The sequence below is a fragment of the Phodopus roborovskii genome, unplaced genomic scaffold (assembly GCF_943737965.1).
Source record: "Phodopus roborovskii unplaced genomic scaffold, PHOROB, whole genome shotgun sequence".
In the NCBI taxonomy this organism is placed as follows: Eukaryota; Metazoa; Chordata; class Mammalia; order Rodentia; family Cricetidae; genus Phodopus; species Phodopus roborovskii.
The window spans coordinates 5,154,442-5,176,652 of record NW_026125059.1 but is presented as its reverse complement, the minus strand read 5'-3'; the positions used below and the strand labels follow the sequence as shown (position 1 = coordinate 5,176,652).

At 43.4% G+C, this 22,211-nt stretch overlaps 1 protein-coding gene across 1 annotated transcript in view; it reads left to right on the top strand.

Moving 5' to 3' along the window:
* The window catches only part of Rab22a (RAB22A, member RAS oncogene family), a 52,348-nt gene that overhangs the window by 16,619 nt on the left and 13,518 nt on the right, over positions 1–22,211 (top strand). Inside the window, exon 3 of the mRNA XM_051185408.1 lies at positions 21,588–21,669. Coding sequence (XP_051041365.1) covers positions 21,588–21,669 — 82 coding nt within the window. The remainder of the gene's footprint in view (positions 1–21,587; positions 21,670–22,211) is intronic.

Below are 22,211 nucleotides of genomic sequence, written 5' to 3'. Positions count from 1 at the left end.
GTTGATTGCTATGAATTGGCCTTGTCAGTGTTTAGACCTGTAGCTCCGTTGTTCTCGAAGGTCTGATGTGGGCTTTTGGGATCCCTGGAGCACATGGTCATGACATGGCAGAGTGAGGGCTGGTTTTGGGGGTAGTTCAGGTTGATGGTTTGGTTTGGTGTTTTAATTGTTTCCCTGTGCCTTGTTCCCCAGGACTTTCAGCTTGAAGCAGCGGTGAGAGCCAGCATCTTTGCCTCCCTCAGTCTTGGTCCTGCACCGTTGAATGCTCTCTGTAGGGTGCATCATGTTTGAACACTGAAGTTGAGCAAGCATTTGTCAAGAACTTTATGTTCTTCATACTTTATGTTTGTAGATGACAATATTTTTTCTCCTTTCGGTGGGGCATTACTGTATTATATATTATATATTGTATTTAACAGTTATCCCAATACTTAGCAGCATCAAACAACAAGCATTTGGTACATCGTGTTTTCTATGGTTTAGGAATCAAGAAGCCTAGCTTCTTGTTCTTGTTCTTGTTCTGGTTCTGGTTCAGTAGCACATCAGCCGGGGCTAAAGGATGCTCAGTGACGTGGCTGTGGCTGGAGGCCTCTGTGCATCCTCTGTTCTCTGCCAGGTAAGCCTGTCCCTGAAGCTTCTGGAGTGCCCTCACAACATGGAGGAAGGAGGGGGCAGGGTGGGATCAGTAGTGTCTTCTCAGGCCTCCTGATAGTCATCTGCGGTGGCTTCTGTTGAGAACACAGTACCAGTGTCATCAAAAGACAACCAACTGCTTGATATAGACAATGAGAGCAGTGGTTGTAGCGCAGCGTGGAAAAGTGGGGAGGAAGTTGGGGAGACCACGGTGGAGCACAGTGGCCGGGGGCAGTGGTGAGGGCTCGCTGCATACTGATAGACCCTGACCCTTTACTACAGGAAAAGCCAGTTGAGCTGTTATCCTGTTCTCACATGCTCAGCACAGACCAGCCCCCTCCCACCCCCACCCCCAATCTGAGGAGTCCATCAACCTGCTCATTGACACTTGCTCTGGCCACCAAGGCTTTACCCAGCTGCTCCATGAATAATTACTACTTAAATACCTCATGGGAACCTTATTCAGGCAGGGGAGGAAAGAAGTGACTTTCACATACCTTCTTGTAAATGGAGTTTTCCTTTGATCATTGCCCTTTATGCTGCAAGGCAGCTGGCATTTGGTGCAGGGCTATTGTGCACAGACTCCTCAGTCATTATGTGCTGTAGTCTGCACTGCACTCTCAGTCCTCTCAGCCCTCCCCCAGGACATGTTTCACTCACCTTTTAGCCTGAGACTGGGTGTTAAACCCAGGGCCTCACCTATTCTAAATATTGCACACTAGGCTATATCCCTTATCTCCAGGGTCCTGTATTTTTTATTTTGAGACAGTTTCACAAGTTGCCCAGGCTGTCCTTAAACTGACTCTGAAGCTCAGGCTGGCTTTTAACATGTGATTCTCCCAAGTAACTCCCAAGAGTTATGTGCAGTCCTTTGCTACCGGGCTGTATTACTCACTGTTCCATTACTGTGAAGAGACACCATAACCAAGGCAACTCTATAAAAAGAGAAAGCATTTACCTGGGGCCTTGATTGCAGTTTCGTAGGGTTAGTTCACGATTAACACGGTAGAAAGCAGACAGGCTTGGCGCTGGAGCAGTGGTAGAGCCTGGTGTGAGCTTTTGAAACCTCCTAGCCCACTCCCGGTGGCATCTTCTTCGGCAAGGCCACACCTCACACCTTGTAACCCTTTCCAAATAGTTCTAACTGTGGACCAAGCATTCAAACATACGGGCCTATGGGCCAGACTCATTCAAACCACCACGCAGAACTAGTGTTTTTGTTTTCTGTCTTTTTAAGGCAGTTTCTCATACTGTAGCCAAGGCCAGCCCAGAACTGTATATGGAGTTGATACTAGTGTCAAATTCACGGTAAGTTAGCCTTGGTCTAGGTTCATCCTCAAGCACTGTGACTGCAGGCATGAACATCACTCCCACTTGACTCACATGTAAGACTCCTTTTAGGGTTAGGGTTACAGCTCAGTAGTAAAATACTTTTCTAGAATATCTAAGGCCTGTGTCAGTACACATACATCCAAACATCTGTTCCCTTCTTATTGACTTCCATTAAACTTCCATACATGGTTTATTAAAGAAAGACTAAATAAATATATAACACATCCTGTGTAATACACAGGAATACTCTCTTCTTTTTTTAAATTTAATTTAGAACAATCTTATTTTACACATCAATCCCATTTCCCTCTCCCTTCCATCCTCCCATGCCCCCCACCGAAACCCCCCATCCCATCTACTCCCCAGGGAGGGTGAGACCTTCCATGAGGTCACATCATGTGTCTAGGTTGAGAGTGGCCCTCCATGGGGAATGGCCTCCTAAAGTCCATTTGTGCACTAGGTATAAATACTGGTTCCACTGTCAGAGGTCCCTTGGACTGCCCAGGCCTCCTAGCTGACACCCACATTCAGAAGGCTTGGTTCGGTTCTTTAGCTTTATGACTGGCGCCCATGAGCTCCCACTTGGTCAGGTCAGCTGTTTCTGTGGGTTTCTCCAGCATGGTCTTAACCTCTTTGCTCATCCCTCCTCCCTCTCTACAACTGGATTCCAGGAGTTCAGCTCAGTGCATAGCTGGGAATCTCTGCTTCTGCTTCCATCAGTCTACTGGCTGAAGGCTCTAGGATGGCGTGTAAGGTTGTCATCAATCTCATTATAGGGGAAGGGCATTTATTTAAGGTAGCCTCCCCACTATTGGTCAGATTGTCAGTTGGGGTCATCCATGTAGGTCTCTGGACATTTCCCCAGTGCCAGGTTTCTCTTTAAACCTACAATGGCTCCCTCTATTAAGGTATCTCTTTTCTTGCTCTCCACTATTCTTCCCCTGACTCAGTTTTCCTGATCCCTCATGTTCTCCTCCCTGCTCCTCTTTTCCTCTTCTCTTCTCCTCCATTTACCCTCCCCTGTGCTCCCAATTTGCTCAGGAGATCATGTCTCTTTCCCCATCTCCAGGGGACCATGTCTGTCTCTCTTTAGGTCCTCCTTGTTTCCTAGCTTCTCTGGTGGTGTAGATTATAGGCTGGTGATCCTTTGCTCTATGTCTAAAACCCATATATAAGTGAGTACATACCATGTTCCTCTTTTTGTGACTGGGTTACCACATTCAGGATGGTTTCTTCCAGTTCCATCCATGTGCCTGCAAATTTCATGATTCCATTGTTTCCCCCCCCCCACCGAGTATTATTCCATTGTATAAATGTACCACATTTTCTTTATCCATTCTTCAGTTGAGGGGCATCTAGGTTGCTTCCAGGTTCTGGCTATTACAAATAATGCTGCTATGAACATACTTTAACAGGTGTCTTTGTTGCATGGATGTGGCTCTTTTGGGTATATGCCTAAGAGTGGAATTGCTGGGTCCTGTGGTAGACTGATTACCATTTTCTTGAGGAACTGCCATACTGATCTCCAGAATGGCTGTACAAGTTTGCACTCCCACCAGCAGTGGAGGAGTGTTCCCCTTTCTCCACATCCTCTCCAGCATAAGCTGTCATTGGTGTTTCTGATTTTAGCCATTCTGACAGGAATAAGATGGTATCTCAGAGTTGTTTTGATTTGCGTTTGTATGGCTAAGGATGTGGAGCACTTTCATAAGTGTCTTTCAGCCATTTTGGATTCCTCTATTGAGGATACTCTATTCAGTTCTGTACCCCACTGTTTAATTGGATTATTTGGTGTTTTGGTGACTAGCTTCCTTTCGCCAATGTTTTATTGTAAATATAGCTGTCCAACAATCACAAACATCTTTGTTTTTGCTTTTGAGACAGGATCTCTCATTGGCATGTGAGGCTAAGACTAAGCAGGCTCTTAATGTACCCCAGAAATCTACCCCCCAGCACTGTAGTACCACTGGTTCTAATAGGTCTTAATAGTTAAAGCCCAGAGTCAGATATGGGGGTAAATGCTGAAAGGCCGGAGAGACAAAGGAGTAAACCACAGCTTCACTTTATCTCACCAACTTCCGTATTCTGCAGATCTCTGAAGTGTTTGAAGACAATCTGTCTAAAATATATCTCTGTTTCACCTTGGAAAATATCTAATATGACTACAAGTTCAGTTGGAGTAGGTGACTAACTGCTAGCCTGCATTTCCTTCTTAAATAGTTGGCAATAATAACTTTCAAGGGCTAAAAATGTGCATTACATTGTCAAATGAGTTGCATAGGTACCATAACTTGAACAAGATTAGAAATGTATGTACAGTATATTCTAATAAAAATAATCTCAACTTTGTATTAATATACAAAATTCCCAATGTAAAATATTTGAAACTAGTAGTTGCAGCCGGACAGTGATGTTGCACGCCTTTAATCCCAGCACTCGGGAGGCAGGGGCAGACAGATCTCCATGAATTTGAGGCCAGCCTGGTCTACAGAGCGAGAGCCAGGAGAGGATCGAAAGCTACATAGAGAAATCCTGTCTTGAAAAACCAAAATCGAACAAACAAAAAGCTAGTATTTGCTTTTTTGTTTGTTTGTTTGTTTAAAAGTAGATTCAATAAACTACCTTTTTTTTTTCTAATTTCTATATCCCCCTTTTTTCTTTTCAAAGTAGATTCAATAATCTTCCTTTATATCCTGTCATGTCTGTATCCCCCGCCCCCTTTTTTCTTTTCAAAATAAGAACTCTAGGTTTAATCTCCTTTGTTTAACTTATTTCCTGACCATTACCATCCCATGTCTTGGGGATGTGGGTGTCATATTCTTAAATTTACTTTCTGCTGTCTGGGAGTGATGGCATCTTTAGGGGATCATGGAAAGAAACATTTGGGTTAATTGCACTTCTGGGAGAGGTGGCTGTATCATTTGTTGTGCAGTCTCTGCATAGTGGCAGAGTGCAGGGCCTGTCTCAAGCCCTGGTAGAGCAGTGTGTGAGGCTGGGCCATCTCAGCTGGCCTCCTGAAAACTGTTCTGAGCAGTTCGTAGTCCAAAGCTGATCTTTGGGTAGTGTTTTTTCAACTTGGAGATGTTATCATAGTCCTGGTGGAATTGTTGTTGTGGGGCCCCATCCTTGTGGAGACTCCAAAGGTCACTGTTAGTCATGGTCATGGTTCACTGCAGAAGATTTAAACATTTTAAATGTCATATGCAGCAGATCTTAAAGAGGTTAAAGGATCATCAGTATTTGTTAAGTACATCCAGAGAACAAAAGCTTAATTCTGAGTTACCTGGTAGTGACTGAAACCCAAAATAATGTACAGGAAGCCAGATAAATATATTAATCTTATAAATTTTGAGAGAATATTTATACCTTAACAAAAGCTGTTAAAAAAAAAAAAAAGGATTATGAGATTAGTGGCAATGCAATAGTCCCTTAATTTTTGTTTTTCTTGCGTCTCATATTAGATGGCTCTTCTGACATGAGACAGATGTTTTGGATTTTACTTTAACAAGCATGCTTGGGTTTAGAGAACGAGAGAATCACACTCCAACTCCAAAGCCAGCTTTAATTTTTAATTGGACTGGGATTACAAAAAGACCATTTGCATTATATGCCTGTGCAAAAAGCCAAAAAAAAAAAAAAAAAAAAAAAAACCAAACAAACAAACATTTGGGAAATTTTATGAAATTTTATCCTGTCAGAGATATAACAATATGCCAATTCACTCTTTTGGGCAACACATGTTTATTTTTTTTTTTTTCCTGGTTTATTTGTCCTTTTCCTTCAGATGTCTCATTTGTTCAGTGGTCTTCAGATTTCTTAGCTGGGTTCCTTTATTCTACTAAAACCACAAAAGCAGAGCCCTTCCCAGACCTTAATTTTGGGGAGGTTCCCTTATGACAAGTTATATCTGATCAAATGAAGAGCAGTTGTTAATCTTATAAGTTAGTTTAGATTGAACAGTCAGTCATGCTGTTTGATGAACTATCACCTCTTCTAGTCAAGAGGTGTCTCTTGTTCAAATCTCATCTTTATCAATTTTGATGGTAACCATAGCTTTTCTTCTGTGAAAACAAAAGCAAAACCCCTTCCCGAATGTAACCCGTATCCTAGTTTCCATTGTGAGGTCAACACATTTTTGAAAAATATAGAGGCTGATTTGATTACATAGTTTTTTCATATCATCCAGTGTCTTCACAGCTGTCATTCCTTTCTCATTAGCATTCTGAAATTTCAAACTTAATAAAGCATTATGCAATCTATTTTGGGGAAGGTCTTTATTGCCCCTTTCTGTTTACTTAGCATGTCTTTTAGAGTTTGATTTGATCTTTCTATAACTGCCTACCCTGTATGATTGTGTAGCATACCCATAAGACGCTTTACATTGTAATAAGCAAAAAACTGTTTTCTTTTTACCAGAGACATATGCAGGAGCACTGTCAGTCTTAATGTGTACAGGTATTCCCATGATAGCCACAACTTCTAACTAATGTGTGGTTACAGAACCAGACTTTCCAAGCTCAAAGCACTTGCCCATTGAAACCCTGAATATGTATCTCTGGTGTGGTATTCATATTTTAATTTTCCAAATTCTACAAAATGAAACACATCCATCTGCCAGGTTCATTCCTTTGAGTACCCTTCAGGTTACTTCCTGCTGGTAGTGGAGACTGATTGTATAAAGAGCAAGTAGGACATTTCCTTATGATTTATTTGCTTGTTGCTAAGTGATAGGTAAGTCTTTTTTTCCAACCTTTGCTATTGACATAATGTTTTCAATGAAATTCTGGGGCCTTCAGCACATTTCCTATTAATAGTTGATAAATTTCATCATTACCTGTGGTAGAGGGCCTGGCAGACCAGTATGGGGTCGGATATGTGTCTCACATTCATATACATACATGCATACGTATGTACATACATATGTGATTCCTACTTCTGATTATTTCTTGTAACTGAATTAATAATAAAGTAAGTTCTGTATTATCTGGTATATATTCAGTAGTTTTGCTATGCAAAACAACTTTTCCTGCATATTGTGAATCAGTAGCTATGTTGAGGTTCCATCAAATCCATTAATGCCATGAGAATAGCATATAATTCTGACTTTTGGACAGAATCATAAGGACTTTGAGTCACTTAAATTTTCTGATTTGTACCCTTCCTTTTCTGGTTTGTTTGCATCAGTATACATTGTAGGGGCTCCAGATATTGGTGCTCCCCATACATTGTGAGGAAGGATCCAGTTAGTCCTCTTTATGAATTGAATTCTCTTGCTTTTGGTATTTGTTGTTAATTTCTCAAAAAAAAAAAAAAAAAATTGGTGCAAGCTCTTTGCCAAGGTTCACTTGCTTCCCATAATTTGTCAATTTCATCAACAGTAAAAGGAACTACAATTTCTGCTGAATCTATTTCTGCTAATTGACAGAGTCTCAATTTTCCTTTTAGAATCAACTCAGAGACCTTTTCTACATAAGTTTTTAATTTTTTACTCTGTTCATATGGGGGGAAAAGACCCATTCTAAGTTAATATCTTCCCTCTGCATTAATATTCCTGTAGGAGGATGCTTAGAGGGTAAAATAAGCAGAATGTAATCAAGCTTTGGGTCCAAATGGTCCACATGTGCCTCCTGTAATTTCTTTTCCACCAAAGCCAATTCTGTCTCAGCTTTAGAAGATAATTATCTTGGACTATTTAAGTCCTTGTCACTGTTTAAGGTTTTGAGCAAATTACTCAGTTCATTTCTGTGTATCTCAATAGTGGACCATAGACAGGAAATGTCTCCTAGCAATCTTTACTGATCTCTCCTAATTTGCACCTTTTGGGGTCCAATTTTCTGTAGACCTATTTTATATCCTAAGTAATTACTAGAATGCCGTGTGTGTGTGTGTGTGTGTGTGTGTGTGTGTGTGTGTGTGTGTGTGTGTGTGTGTGTGTGTGTGTGTTTCCAGGAAAAATTTGTAATCCCCCAACAAGGCAAAATTTCATTTACTTCTTCAAACAGTCTTTCTAAATTATCTACATTTGAATCAGTTAATAAGATGTCATCCATGAAATAGTAAACTATAGATTGAGGAAATTGCTTATGTATTATCTCCAATGGCTGTTGTACAAAATATTGGTGCAGGGTGGGCTATTTGACATTTCTTGCAGGAAAACCTTCCATTGATATCTCTTAACAAGCTGAAAATTATTATAAGTAGGTACCGTGAAGCCAAACTTTCCTGTGACTTTTTCTTGTAAAGGTATAATGAAGAAGCAGTCTTTTAAATCAGTGACTATGAGAGGCCATCCTTCTAGGGAATAGAGAAGGCAGGGGAATTCCAGACTGTACAGAGCCCATTGTCTGAGTCACCGTATTAACAGCTCTTAGGGCTGTTACCATTCTTCATTTTCTCATTGATTTTACAGTATGTAAGCATTTAGCTGCTCCTGTTCTAGCTGTTCTAAGTTCTGCAGTTTCTCTGTTGTTCAAGGCCATTATTTAACTCATACAGGTTTGTTGGTCAGCCATTTTAAAGGTAGGGCTGTTGGTGCCTTTGAAAGTTTGGCAGCTGTTATTCCCTGTTCTTGTACAACCTGAATGGTCAGTGACTGTTCTTTATAATACCTTCTTGTAGTGATATTTAGGATTTATTAAAGCTTGCCTGAGGATTCAGAAAGCAAAATCAGTCACAAGCTGTAGAAGCCAGGCACACATCTTTAGTCCCAGCAGCCAGAGCTAGGAAGGGTGGTACACACTTTTAATCAAGAGGTAGACAGATCTCTGTGAGTCCGAGACCACCCATATCTACACAAGAGTGAATCGTCTAAAAAAGAATTATACCTCACACCTTTAATCCCAACATTAGGAAAGTATATAAAACAGAAGGTCTCAGAAAGGCATCTATTCTCCAACTACAGTGAAGGTAGGAACATTCATTCATCCTGTAGCCACGCTGAGGAGAGGTTACAGTCTGAGGATTGGTGAGAGCTTGTGGAGACAGGATCAGCCCGTTCAGTCTGAGGTAGAAGTGAGAGCTGTGAAGCTTGAACCACAATATCAGACTCTGGGTCATTTATTTATTCATGTTACAACTTCTAGTGTTTTTCCCAGAAACATTAGTTAATTATGGTTTGTTTCTAAGATTGGAGGAATGTTAATTTGAGTATTCTATTGCTGTAACAACTCATGTCCTCATAAATTCATTGCTATGTTAGCCACATATGGTTTTGATTTTCCTCTCTATCCTTATGGCCCTATACATTCAACCCATCTGTCACTCTGTTTAACCTGAGATAATGTTCCAATCCCTATAAGCAGAACATTATTCTGATGCAGCTATTGTGACATCTACACCTGTTGTGTACAAGACCTTCAATGACGATGTCATGTATTCATATTTTTAATTTTGCTCTTTATTTATATGTTTGCCAAAATATTTGCTTTACAGTTTCTCCTGAATTTTTTTCTTCTCTCTTCTATAGCTTTTCTAGCATCCAGAACAGTATGGTTTCTTATACTACACATTAGGGTTTTTATTTGCTCTTAGAAGGAGTTTCCTCCTTAGTTACAGAAAATGACCAAATTGAATTTGGCTTGGGGGACTAAAAGAGGCTCCTCAAAGCATTTCCGGACAGCAAAGAGTTTCTTTGACTGCCCCTTGTTGATCTTCATTCATTAGTTCAATGCCTGCCTTTGCCACATGCAGATTGAACAATGATAAACTGAACCACCACTGGGTCAAGGAAGAAATAAAGAAAGAAAAAGACTTCCTAAAATGTAATGAAAATGACCGCACAGCATATTCAGACACCTGTATGACAAGAACTTTAAGTCTTGTCATACTTAACTTAAGAAGAAATCAGAAAATGGAAAGATCTCCTACACTTGTGGATAAGTAGGATTAACATAGTAAAAATGACCTACCAAAAGTAATCTGCAGATTCAAGGCAATCACCATCAAAATCCCCAGCACAATTCTTCACAGACCTCAAAAGAACAATGCTCAACTTCATTTGGAAAAAAAAAAAAACAAAAAACAACAACGAGAAAAACAGGATAGTTAAATCAATCCTGTACAATAAGGGATCATCTGGGGACATTGCCATCCCTGACTTCAAGCCCTATTATAGAGCTATAATAATGAAAACAGCTTGGTATTAGCATTAAAAAACAGACTGGTAGACCAATGGAATTGGATCAGAGACCCTAATATCAACCAACACACCGGTGAACACCTAATTTTTTACAAAGAAGCTAAAAATATAAAATAGTGTTGCTGTATTTTCTTGTCCTGCCAGGCCCTACCAACCTCTTTTCAGCCCAAATAAACACACAAATGCCATGTTAATTATAAACCTGTTGGCCTATGGCTAGAGCTTCTTATTGGCTAACTCTGTCTTAATTATTAACCCATTTCTATAAATCTATGTATTTCCACGTGGTTTTGACTTACTGGAGATTGTCTGGACCTGTTACTCCTTTGCCAGCTACATCACATCTGTCTCTGGCAGGTTCTCCTGCCTACCTTTCCCAGAATTTTCCTCGCCTCCTGGTCCCACCTATCTTCCTACTTCTGTCAACCAGTGTTTTATTCATCAAGAAACTCATACACAGAAGGACATTCCCCATCAAAATGGAAAAAAGAAAACATATTCAACAAATGGTGCTGCTATAACCAGCATTAACCATGTAGAACAATGCATATAGAGCGATGCCGATCCCCATGCACAAACTCAAGTCCAAATGGATCAAAGACTTCAGTATAAAAATCCATCCACACTTAACCTCATAGTAGAGAAAGTGGTAAATACACTTGAACGCATAGGCACAGGAGACCACTTCCTAAATAGAGCCCCCCATAGCACAAACACTGAGAGCAACATTTAATAAATGGGACCTCTTGAAACTGAGAAGCTTCTGTAAAGCAAAGAACATGGTCAATAAGACCAAATGGGAAAAGACCTCCACCAACCCCACATCTGACAGAGGACTCAAGAGAGGAGAGGGCCTATGCTAGTAGCTGCAAAGCCACAAACAAGCAAGCAACTTTTTCTTGCCTTAAAGTTGGGTGCCAGCTAAGCTCATACCACCACACTGGGCTTTTTATATGGGTGTGGTTTTGGCAGGGAAGGTTTTGTATTTGTGTGTCTAAAGCCTTATGTACTAAAAGCTATCTTACCAGTCCCAGTCCTGACCCATGTTGTTGCTATTGTTAAGGGACTCTGAGAGCACACACTGTGAGAGTCAGAGGACAGATTGGTGGGATTGGTTCTTTCTTTCCACCTTTTCCACCTTTAACTGCATCCTGGAGATTGAACTCAGATTGCAAGCTCACATGGCAACCTTTACTCATGGAGCCATCATGCTGACCCAGCCCTGACAATTGTTGACACTTCTAATCCAGAGGCACACTACACTCCTCTCGAAGTGAACCCTGCTTGTGAAGATACTCCCTGTGTCTGCTACTTTAAACACTTTGAGCTGTAGCTTCTTCCCTGGGAACGTTAGAAAAGGTGTGCCATGTATGTTTTCCTTCACACTGTGATTCCTCTTGCCATCTTTCACCTGTAAGCCTAAATTGTGGTCTAGGTACTTCTGATATATGATGCTTTGATTTTGGAGGGTGCTTTTATGTTGTTTTTGGCAATGATTCCTGCCATGTAACACACACTGTTCTGAAACTGTTTATGTAGCCCAGGCTGTCTTTAACCTTTGCCTCAGCCTTGAGTCCTGTGGTCACATGATGTGCCATCATGCTTCTGGGCTTGCACTTAAATGGCAGTGCCTTAGCAAGCAAGAGAAAGCTTGTGCTACATAAGGGGTATTAAGGAGATATTAAATATGTTCATGGCCCGGTCATGTTGCCAGCTACAGTTGTTTGATTTAATTGCATTGTGTTATTTAATCAAGACATTAATATGAGTAGGAGGGTGTTTATTTAAGACAAGTTTGAGATCCACTAAAATTAATTGTAGGTTTATCTTTAAAGCCCCATGTTTTATTTGGACCTATTTGTTCCTCAAGCACAGTGTGTAATCCTGTGTGACTTCTGTGAGCACTGATGAGCTCCCACGGCCCTGGAATTACTTCCCTCCATCCTGTGGAAGATTGGTTAGTGTGCTGATGGCTCTTCCTTACCAATCTCTAAGAGGTGCTTCGCTAAATGCGCATTCCAGTTTCGAGCTCTGTATTCCCTCCAGAGTTTCCTTTATACTGTAACAGTCACCCCGTCCACCCTGGGGTGGGGCTCCTGTAGACTCTGTCCTCATGCCCTACAGCTGTTCTCCTCTTCACTTTGGAGGAGCATCTGTCCAGATGTGTCCTCTGGCTTAGGAAGGGCCTTATTTGCTTCTCTAGCACTTTATAATACACTGCTCAGTTGGACCGGTTACCTGTGTTTCTGTTGAACACCCTCCCCCCATGGCTTCCTTGTATGTAATGTGTTTTTAGTCTCTAGCTGCTTTGGGGCCCACTGTGTATCTTTTGTCTGCCCAGTTTATCATGATATGCAGAGTATATAATAGCCCCTGGGTTCACCAAGTCTTGGACATGAAATTTGACTTTTTCAAAATTTGGGACATTTGTAAAAGTGATTTGTTTTGGGGGTTTGTTTTTGTTTTCTGCCCCATTCTCTTGTATGGTATGGTAGGGAAGTTCTGTATCTGCCATACTTGGTACCTTTTAAAATGTTGTGATGTTTTTACTTACTGTCTTAGTGTTCCGTCGCTGTGAAGACACCAGGACCATAGCAACTCTTATAAAGGAAAACATTTAATTGGGACTGGCTTACAGTGCAGAGGTTTAGTCTGCTATCACCATGGCAGCATGAACGCAGACATGATGCTGGAGGGGCAGCTGAGAGTTACACATCTGGGTGCACAGGCAACAGGAAGTGAACTTGCTTGAGCTGGGACCGCAAAGCCCACTCCCTAGTGATACACTTCCTCCAGCAAAGTCACACCTACTCTGACAAGGCCACACCTCCTGATAGTGTCCTCCCCATGGGCAAGCATTGAGACATGGGGACTGTTCCTGTTCAAACCACCACACTTACCTTTGTGTCAGGAGTGCCTGTGACCCAGCACCTGTGTGAGGGAGAGGAAAATAGAGTGCCTGTGTGGGCCCTGGGGGTGGAGCTCATGTTTTTAGGCTTTGCAGCAGGCACCTTTACCCACTGAGCCATCTCACTAGCCCTTCCCTGTTTTTCTTTTGAAGCAGATTTGGAATTTATTAAGGAAAGGCTTTAACACAGGTGTAGAGTAGGCACAGAGCATTAAAAGTGGATGTTGTTGGGCACACTCCAGAGCAGCCACAGCTTCTCTGCAGAGCCACATGCCCATGTCTTTGCTGCTTTTTATATGAATTTGGTGGCTTTTGAAGTCACATTCACTTAATTGTTCAAAGATTTTAAAAATTTGGTAGGAATGTTTACTTATTTCTGCTGTTGGCTAAAAGACTTTAAAGTGGTTTATAAAGTGGATGGTATAGGTTCACAGGCCATGAAATAAAAATAGGGGTCAGAGGAAACTTTGGTAAACTTAGACCACAAGCCAAAACATATTTGACTGTAAACATGGCTCCTAATCCTGCTGAAAAGGCCTTCTCAGCAACAGAGTGAGAGGCTCCCTGCCCTCCCCATGCCCCCTTAACATCTCCCTGTCTTTCTCCTCCGCCTCAGTTTCTCCTTTTGAGATTTAGATCATCTCTTTGAAGGTTTGTTATTATTCTTAGTTTTTGAGACAGAGTCTCACTCCGTAGCCCAGGTTGGCTTGCAACTGACTATGTAGCCCAGGCTGGTCTCACTTCCAGTGATCCTCCTGCCTCAGTTCCCAGGAACTAGAATTGTAGTTGTGAGCCACTTTCCACTCCCTTAATCTTAAGTGTTGATGTTGACTGAAGTTGCATTTTCTGAAGCTTCTTCCTGTTGGAGACTCTGTTCTCCAGGTGTGGAAATTCAACCTGTCTGATCTAATGGGGATGAAGAGTGTCCAGGCTTGGAGCTTGGAGGGTCATCATTTGATTGGCTTCTGAAAATGAAAGTACATCATTAGGATATCAAAGCACATACATAAGCATCATTAAACCTTTCCTTTCCCCTAGGTCCCAAATACCCGGGAGCCAATTCCCAAATTATCACGCAGAGGCTTACATTACTTATAAATGCTCAGCCAGTATCTCGGGCTTGTTACTAGCCAATGCTTAAATTAAATTAACTCATAATTCTACCGTGTGGCCTGGTACCTTTTCTCAGTACAGCATTCTCATCTTCTCTGTGTTTGCTGACTCTCTCTGACTCCACCCTTCCTCTTCCTAGAATTCTTTAGTCTGGTGGCCCCGCCTGTGCTCCCTGCCTGGCTACTGGCCAGTCATCATTTTATTAAACCAATGCGAGTCTTTACAGTGTACGAGAGGGTTAATCCACAGCGCCTGATTATAAGAGTAGCACCAGAAACATGACCTGTGTGCTTCTGCATGTGGGGTCTAGAGAGTAACACAGAGACATGTCCTGTGTGCTTCTGCATGTGGGGTCTAGAGAGAGTAACACAGAGACATGTCCTGTGTGCTTCTGCATGTAGGATCTAGAGAGAGTAACAGAGAGACATGTCCTGTGTGCTTCTGCATGTGGGGTCTAGAGAGTAACACAGCCATGTACTGTGTGCTTCTGCATGTGGGATCTGGAGGTTAACATAGAGACATGTCCTGTGTGCTTCTGCATGTGGGGTCTAGAGAGTAACATAGAGACTCTTTAATTTCTTCTTACCTTATCTTTTGACACAGAGTCTCTCCGGAACGTGAAGCTCACCAGTCTGGTTAGATGGGCTGGTCAGTGAGCCCTGGGGATCCACCTGACCCCCTCTCCTTAGTGCTGAGTTATAGGCACACCTAGCACACACAGCTCTTTACATAGGTTGTGTGCATTCATATTCAGGGTCTTGTGTTTGTTTGGTAAGCACTTTCCACCTGCACCTTCTCTCCATCGGCAGCAGTACTGTTTCCTGCCATGAGTGACTACAGCTGGGATTCTGTCAATCCCTAGGACTCTCTTCTTGTCTTTCCATCTTTCTGAGTGAGTATATGCCACATATGTGGGGTGTCTGTAGAGGCCAGAAAAAAGGTGCCTGATCCCCTGAAAGTAAAGGTACAGGTGACTGTGACCCACTTGATGGGGGGTGTTGGGAACTGAACTGCGGTGCTCTGGAAAAACAAGAAATGTTTTAACACATGAGCATTTCTCCATCCCCCCTGTTTTCTTAACAGCCCACTCCCACTGCCTAGAAATGAGGTACCCACAGTGGGATGGGCCCGCCCACATCAGCCTCTCGCAGACTTACCCTCTTTTAATTACTCTGGACTGTGTCAAGTTTATAATTGAGGCTAACCTGAACAATACCTCAATAAATTACAATTTTTGTAAAGCTCCATTGTATTAGTCATCCTTCTGTTACTGTAACAAAGTAGCTGAGGTAATTATAAAAAGAAAGAGTACTTGTTTGGCTTACAGCTTTGGAGGCTGGATCAGGGTCAGTTGGCCCTGATATGAATTGGCTCAATGCTATGCTGAGGTAGCACCGTAGGGTGGGAAACTATAGCAGGGTAGGTTCTATGACCTCATGACTGAGAAGCAAAGCAAGAGGAGTCTCGGCTTCCTAGTCACTTCTGAGAGCATACCCCCAAGACGTAATGACCTGTTAGGCCCCTTCTGTCAAAGGTCCATTGCACATTTCTGTTAGGCCATGCTGGGTACAAAGCCTTAAATACGTGTACCTTGGGAAAACACCTGTGATGGTATTCCTCATTTTCACATGAGATAGTTGACATAAAGAAAGTCAACTCTTCCTGTGGTGCATATCAAAACTAAACAACCATGCTGGAAGACTCCATGAAGGTCTGCTTCTTATCCAGTGTGTATTGGTTATCTCCTTCAGTCTTGCTCAGGAGCTCCACTTCTAGGACTTCATTCCACAGAGAGCACCTGTAAATTCCAAATTACAGTTAACCCCTGTGACACTGTTAATTAAGTCTGTTCTGACTACATGAAGTATAGTGAAGCAACTTGAAAATTCATATTTATCATCTGTTAGGTAAGATAGGTACAGTGTAGAAGGAAAACAATCAGCAAGGTGTGTTAGCATCAGTGTCTCAAAACAACGAGGGCTTGGGAGAGTATCTACTTGTGCCCATGGAACCCTGTAGTCCTTTAGAAACTGATGAAATGAGTTTCCAGGAAAGGATGCAGCTGGCTGGAGGAGCAGGAAGAGGACCTCTGTACATGCTTATTTGGACATATGAGGTGCTGAAGCATACCGGTATTTTTATTACCTTTTCAGAAACCTGAGGACCACAATTACAACTCAGAAATAGCTGAAATAGTCCACCGCACGCGTACCTAAAAGCACCTGAAAACCTGCCTCAGACTTGCTGAGACTGCTCCCTTCCTCGTCCTAGTCAAAGCTCTTTGGCTTTTGGATATTAATCCCCAACTGTCCCTCTGTCCACCTCTTCCCATCAAGCCTGCTCATCTTTGTCCAGTATATTTCAGGGGCCTCTTAACCTTCCTTTCCTTGTTCCTCTTCTGTCCTATGTCTATCTGTTCCAAAGATAAATATGTATATGTTTGTGCTTACCCGAGTTTGTGTGTATCGTGTGTGTAAACCTAGTGGAGTTCATAAAATCCCTGAAACTAGACTTAGCGCTGCCACAGAGGGGCTGGGAGCTGAACCCAGGTATTCTGGAAGAGCAGCCAGTGCATCTCCCCAGCCCTAGCTTTGTCTCAAGTGCTTAGTACTCCCCAGTGCCTGCTCACTCGTGGTTTCTACCCTCTGAGGTCCATCACCCACACCATCATCGCCCACACCATCATCGCCCACACCATCATCACCATCATTGCCCACACCGTCATCACCCACACCATGGTCCACCTAGGACGCTAGCTAGTATTGCTTCTTCGGTCAGTGTGGCCAGTCCTACCTCTCATTTTCTAAAATAGCACTTATGCTTGAGGTCAGAGGGTGCACAGATAAGCAATAAATGAAGTAAGTTCATGAAACCTGTATTTGATTTTATCAATATATTGCTTAGACGCGGCTCAGTTTAAAAGGAGGGAGTGGTTTGTGTCTTTCAGCAGTAGTAGTACAGAGGACAGAAAGATACCTCCGTGGAGAGGCACTAGCTCACAGAGTGCTCTCTTCCCCAGCGATCTCCTCCCTGTGCAAAGCCTTCTCTGTGACCTCCTAACACTATACCTACCTAACCCTGGCTAAGCCACCTCAGGCAGGGCTGCTGCTGTGGTGTTCCTGGTTCTCTGCTTTGGCTCCAGCTTGATCTTTGAGCTTGCTCTTGATGCCATCCTCACCATCACCTCCTAACTTGCATCTGTTTATCTCATCCAGCTGCTGTGACCAATCACTGCAGTACCTTGAAGAACACAGATGGACATCAGAGGTCCAAAATCAGCTTTCCCTAACTCTAAACTCAGGTGTCACCCAAGCTGCTTCCTCCTAGAGGGGGAAACCTGTTTCCTTGCCTATTGCAAATTGAAGTGACTGCCTTGGCTGCCATCTTGAAGGCATATCACTGTGCTCTCCCCTTCCGTCTTCAGATCACCTTCTCTGGCCCTGACTGCTCACATTTGCTTTTGTGAAGAGCCTTGTAATTATCCCCCTTGTCCATCTCTGTCCCTGTGACCAGCCCTCCCAGTTGAGTTTCTCAGAGGCAGGGATGCGGTCTTACTCCTCTTTCCTACCAGTATTCATACAAGACTTTGGGAGCTCAAGTGTTGGAAGCAATAAGACAAGGCAGCTGGGATCCTATTGGCTGGCCTTGGATCCCAGCAGTCTTATTCATGGCCTTGTCCCCTGAGCAGATACGAAGAAGCTCACGGTGCAGTTAAACAGGTTCACACGGGAGCAGACACGGAGAGGACACGAGAGCAGGCCACACTTACCCGAAGCAGCTGGTTTTGTTGTTATTGTTGATTTTATTGTTTATGATGTGAAAGGAGTGTAAGTTCTTAGAATTCATAGGAAAGGATATGTGACGAAGGTAAAGAAAATGAAGAATTTGTATGGGCCGAACGTGACCCTAGAGAACAACCTGCTGTGCACCTAGTGCTGTGAGTGGGTGGCATAGCTAGACTCATGGTGAGGTCAGAGAACTGAGCGATCCATCACTATAGGGCATATGTAACAAACGGAACTTGTGGGTACTCTTAAGACTTGTGTTAGAGCTGAAGATCTTCCCACCTTATTCTCCCAAACGCTGAGATTACAAGTATATATCACCATGCACAGGCAACAACATCTAGACTTTAAAAACTCTACCCTAGATGGATGTTCCCTCTGTTCAGCAAATTTTCACTGAGCCCCACACAGTCTTTGCCTCCCTACACTGTCCCAAGACCTTTGGTGTCTCTGTTAGAGGAACTATGCAGGTCATCTGCATTCATCTCTTCATGTCCATTTTGGTGTGTGTCTGGCACTGTGTCGTCAGCACATGTAACCTTGAGATCCAGGATGTTTAAGTTATGGGTTCAGTTGTGTGGGTAACTGCACCTCATTAACCCAGGAAGGGCTTCAGGTAGGGAGTGATGTCATTGCACATCAGTATTCCAGGAGAGCTAAATAAGTTGCTGAAGTTAAAGAAAAGAAATTTTTTAAACACCTTGTAGCAAGTATTTCCATTGGGAACACGTACTCTGCCCAAAGATCGTGACTACTTGATGTGCATGAAAGTCATATTTTTAGAATGTCATGAAAAATGGAGAAGCATATGAAAGGCGTTCTAGCTTTAGGAAATAATGCTAGTAGGGATTTTAGATTAAAGAGGTAATAAGATCTGCCTAGGCAGACTGCAGAGAGACAGTTTAGTAGTGAAAAATAAGGTTCTCAGACAAGTAAATGGCAGGCTGGGAAATAGAAATGTATCCTTTGAATGGCAGGGAGCCAATGCCTGTTTTTCAAAACGCAAGACACTGAAGTTATCATACCCTCTGCGTCATTTAACTTGAACGTTAGAGGAGTGATCCTAGAGTTGAAGCGATGATGGCAGGAAATTGGAGTAAAGCCATCTAAAGATTAGGGTCCAATTTATGGATTTATTTCAGGGGCTAAGGTTTGGGGTAGATTAGATATAAAATGAAGAGCCAGACAACTCTACCACAAAATTGGATGCAAGTTAATAAAAGACAGATGTGATCACGTGGTGTTAAAGGTAGGCTTGGGGTCTGTGACTGACAACTTAGAAGTTGGGAACAATGTGAGGTTAGACACTGTTATGTGATAAAGTGTCTCCGTTGTCTACTTAGTCCAATTTTGAAAAGTGCTGTCCTCAATAGACAGCACTATAGCTTTGGCAAGAAATGATGGTTGAGTCTGATAGGCAGCCTCTGTGTGATAGGAGCTAGCCCAGAGCCCAGCAGGGGCCATTGAGAGGAGGGGCACACACTGTCACTCCCGAGCTGGACTCTCGCCTGGAGTGTCACTGCTGCAGAAAGAAACCAAATCTGTATGTCAAGGGTAAAGCGATCTGAGGAGTGTCAGGGCTTCGCGCTCTGACAGTGAATGAGTAGGGCTGCTGGGTGCTCAAAGGGGGAGAGGCGGAAGAGTGACAGAATGGGTCCTGACTGGGAGGTTGGAAGAAGCTCCTGGTTCAACCCATGAGTGAGCAACAGAGACCCCATACCTCTTCCATAGCCAACTCAAAGGCCCCTGTGGTGGGGACACAGTGAGCGTCTGCCCCAACCCCGGCTTTTGCTTGACCCCTGTGGCCAGGACAGGGGTTGAAGCTGGTGACTGAGCAGAAGGCAGCCCTGCTCTACTGCACCGCTTCCTTCTGCTACATTCTGGCCAAGCTAGGGCAGAGCCTTGTCTGACATCTGCGTTTGAGTGACACTTTGGTCTTTATGCTGTGTTGGGTGTATGGTGTGATGAACTGCCAAGTAGCCTGTGGGCATCCGCAGTAATTGTTGACTTAAGTTCCAGGACACAAAGAGAAGCTGCAGACAGTGCCCTGCTACAGAGGAAGAGAGCTGTGGGTGGCCTGGGAGGTTGTGCAGTGAGAGCTGTATGGGGTGCTGGGGCCCATTCTTGTCTTTGAGGACTTGTTGGAGAGTTTCAGCTGAGCATTCCTGAGCTGCCTTTGAACAGTGACACTTGGGTACACATGTCTTCTCTCTTCGACTTCTCCAGTGCTGTGGCCTCTGACTGCCAGACCTTTCCGAAGTGAGGAATCCTGTTGCACACACATGCTGATGTAGTCAGAGTGACTCACTGAAAATTCCTAATGCTTAAGCTTTATGGAGACCCTTCAACCACAAAACTTTCCCATGGGTAGCCGGCACCTACAGTAGCCAGGTCTTGTTTCTCTGCTCATTTTCCATCCTTAGCATCCAGCTTGGGAGGCTACCTGTTGGGCCATGAATCTGCATAAGTGTTTCTAAGAATTCTGATACTTGAGCTCGCTATTCTTCTAGAAGTCCTTCTAATGCACTCTCTAGAATATTACCTCTAATTAAGGCTCTCATGTGTCTGAGAATGTCTAACCATTGAGTTCATTGTCTAGATTGCAGTGATTGGGGTAGAGTTTAAGAGTACAGCTCAGGCCTGGCATGCTGACTCATACCTAAGTCTCAACACTAAGAAGCTAAGGCAGGGCTAGCCTGGGCTACAAAGGGAAATGCATCTTTAAAAAATGCACAACTTGGCTCTTTACCTCAAAGGGCCATTTCTAGGTTCCTTGAACCAGAGTGGGAAGACAAACCTCCACAGAGGACAGAAAACAACATCAGAGCTAGGCCTACACCCCAGGCAAGACGAGAGTGGCAGGCTTGTACTGTGGCCTCTGGGCTCCTCAGAAACGCACAGGTACTTGGTAGTTTTCACGGTCCTGAAAAATGTCTAGGGCCCCCAAATAACAGAAACCTAGTGTGGGCATGGGCTGGGAAGTGTTCCATGGCTGATGTTGAGCCTTGGCTGAGAAGCCTTTTGTGTTCCTGAATCAGTGATCGTCCAGTACAGAGGTCACGGTCTGGGTTCAGCTGTCCCTCCCAGAGCCATCCTTGCCCTCTTGTGTTTGACATCGTAATTCTGAGGTCCAGTGTTGCCCTCGTTCTTACTGGGATGTTTATATGGCACATGGTTTGAGAACTGGAAGAGAAACCCAAAATGGTCCAAGGTGTTTTAACTAGTGCACAGGTCCCTGAGCACATTAGTCCTTACACAGCTTTCCCATGGGTCCAGCGAATGGTTCAGCAGGTAAAAGTGCTTGTCCTGTAAGTGCATTGGTGCACACACGTGCACACATGTACACACCAAATAGCTTCACAATAATAAAATACGCCTATTTTAAAGAACGTTTTCTTGTGACACCCACCTGTTTGAGTAATAGCGCCTTGAATTTTACCATTTCTTGGTTCTTTGATGTGGAACTCAGACTTCCTCCCGTGCCGGGCACATGTGCCTAATGCTTTATTTGACAGAGGCTGAGCCAGCATCTGGCCATCCCTGAATACTCCAGAGGGACGTGGTGAGGACGTAGTGGGGAGCTGGGAGCTTGCGTGCAAATCTTAAGTGATGATTCCGACTGGGGCTGGACACGGGTGTTAAATAACTGTGTTCTGATCATTTAGGTCTCTCTTTATAGGGCATCTTTTATGACCAAGACTGTCCAGTACCAAAGTGAGCTACATAAATTCCTAATCTGGGACACAGCTGGACAAGAACGAGTAAGTCACTCTTTAATTTACTATGTTTTTCTGAGGCCCAGACCAAGTCAGTGTCCCTGTCGTCTGCCGCTCCTCACTTCTCGGCACCAGAGACACATTCACTCCCATTTGCGTGGGCCAGCCTTTTTCTTTTCAATTAGAGCCACAAAGTCCAGTGATGGAGAAAGTGCTAATGGGCACTGAGGGCGTTTTTATACTTTTGAATGTCTTAAAGTAAATGCTGACTAACAGGCCTGATAAAGTTCCTTGAGCAGAGGATGTGATTTGGGGCTCTGTCCTCTAGTAAAGCTGTAAAAGAATTAGTGGTAGAAAGGGAGAATTAAGCACAGCTCATTTATAGCTGCCTTTTAAAAGCTAAAGAGGGAACTTTACAGCATATAAACTTTAGGTTTAAGTGGACAGATTAGCTAATGCAGTGCCTGGCGACAGGCTCTTAAATGCCTGTCAGGGAGCCTGTCCACAGCACAGTGGGGTGGGGGTGGGGCAGGGGCAGGGTTAGAGAAGGAAGGGGGAGCAGAAACAGAAGCACGCCCTTGGTTTCA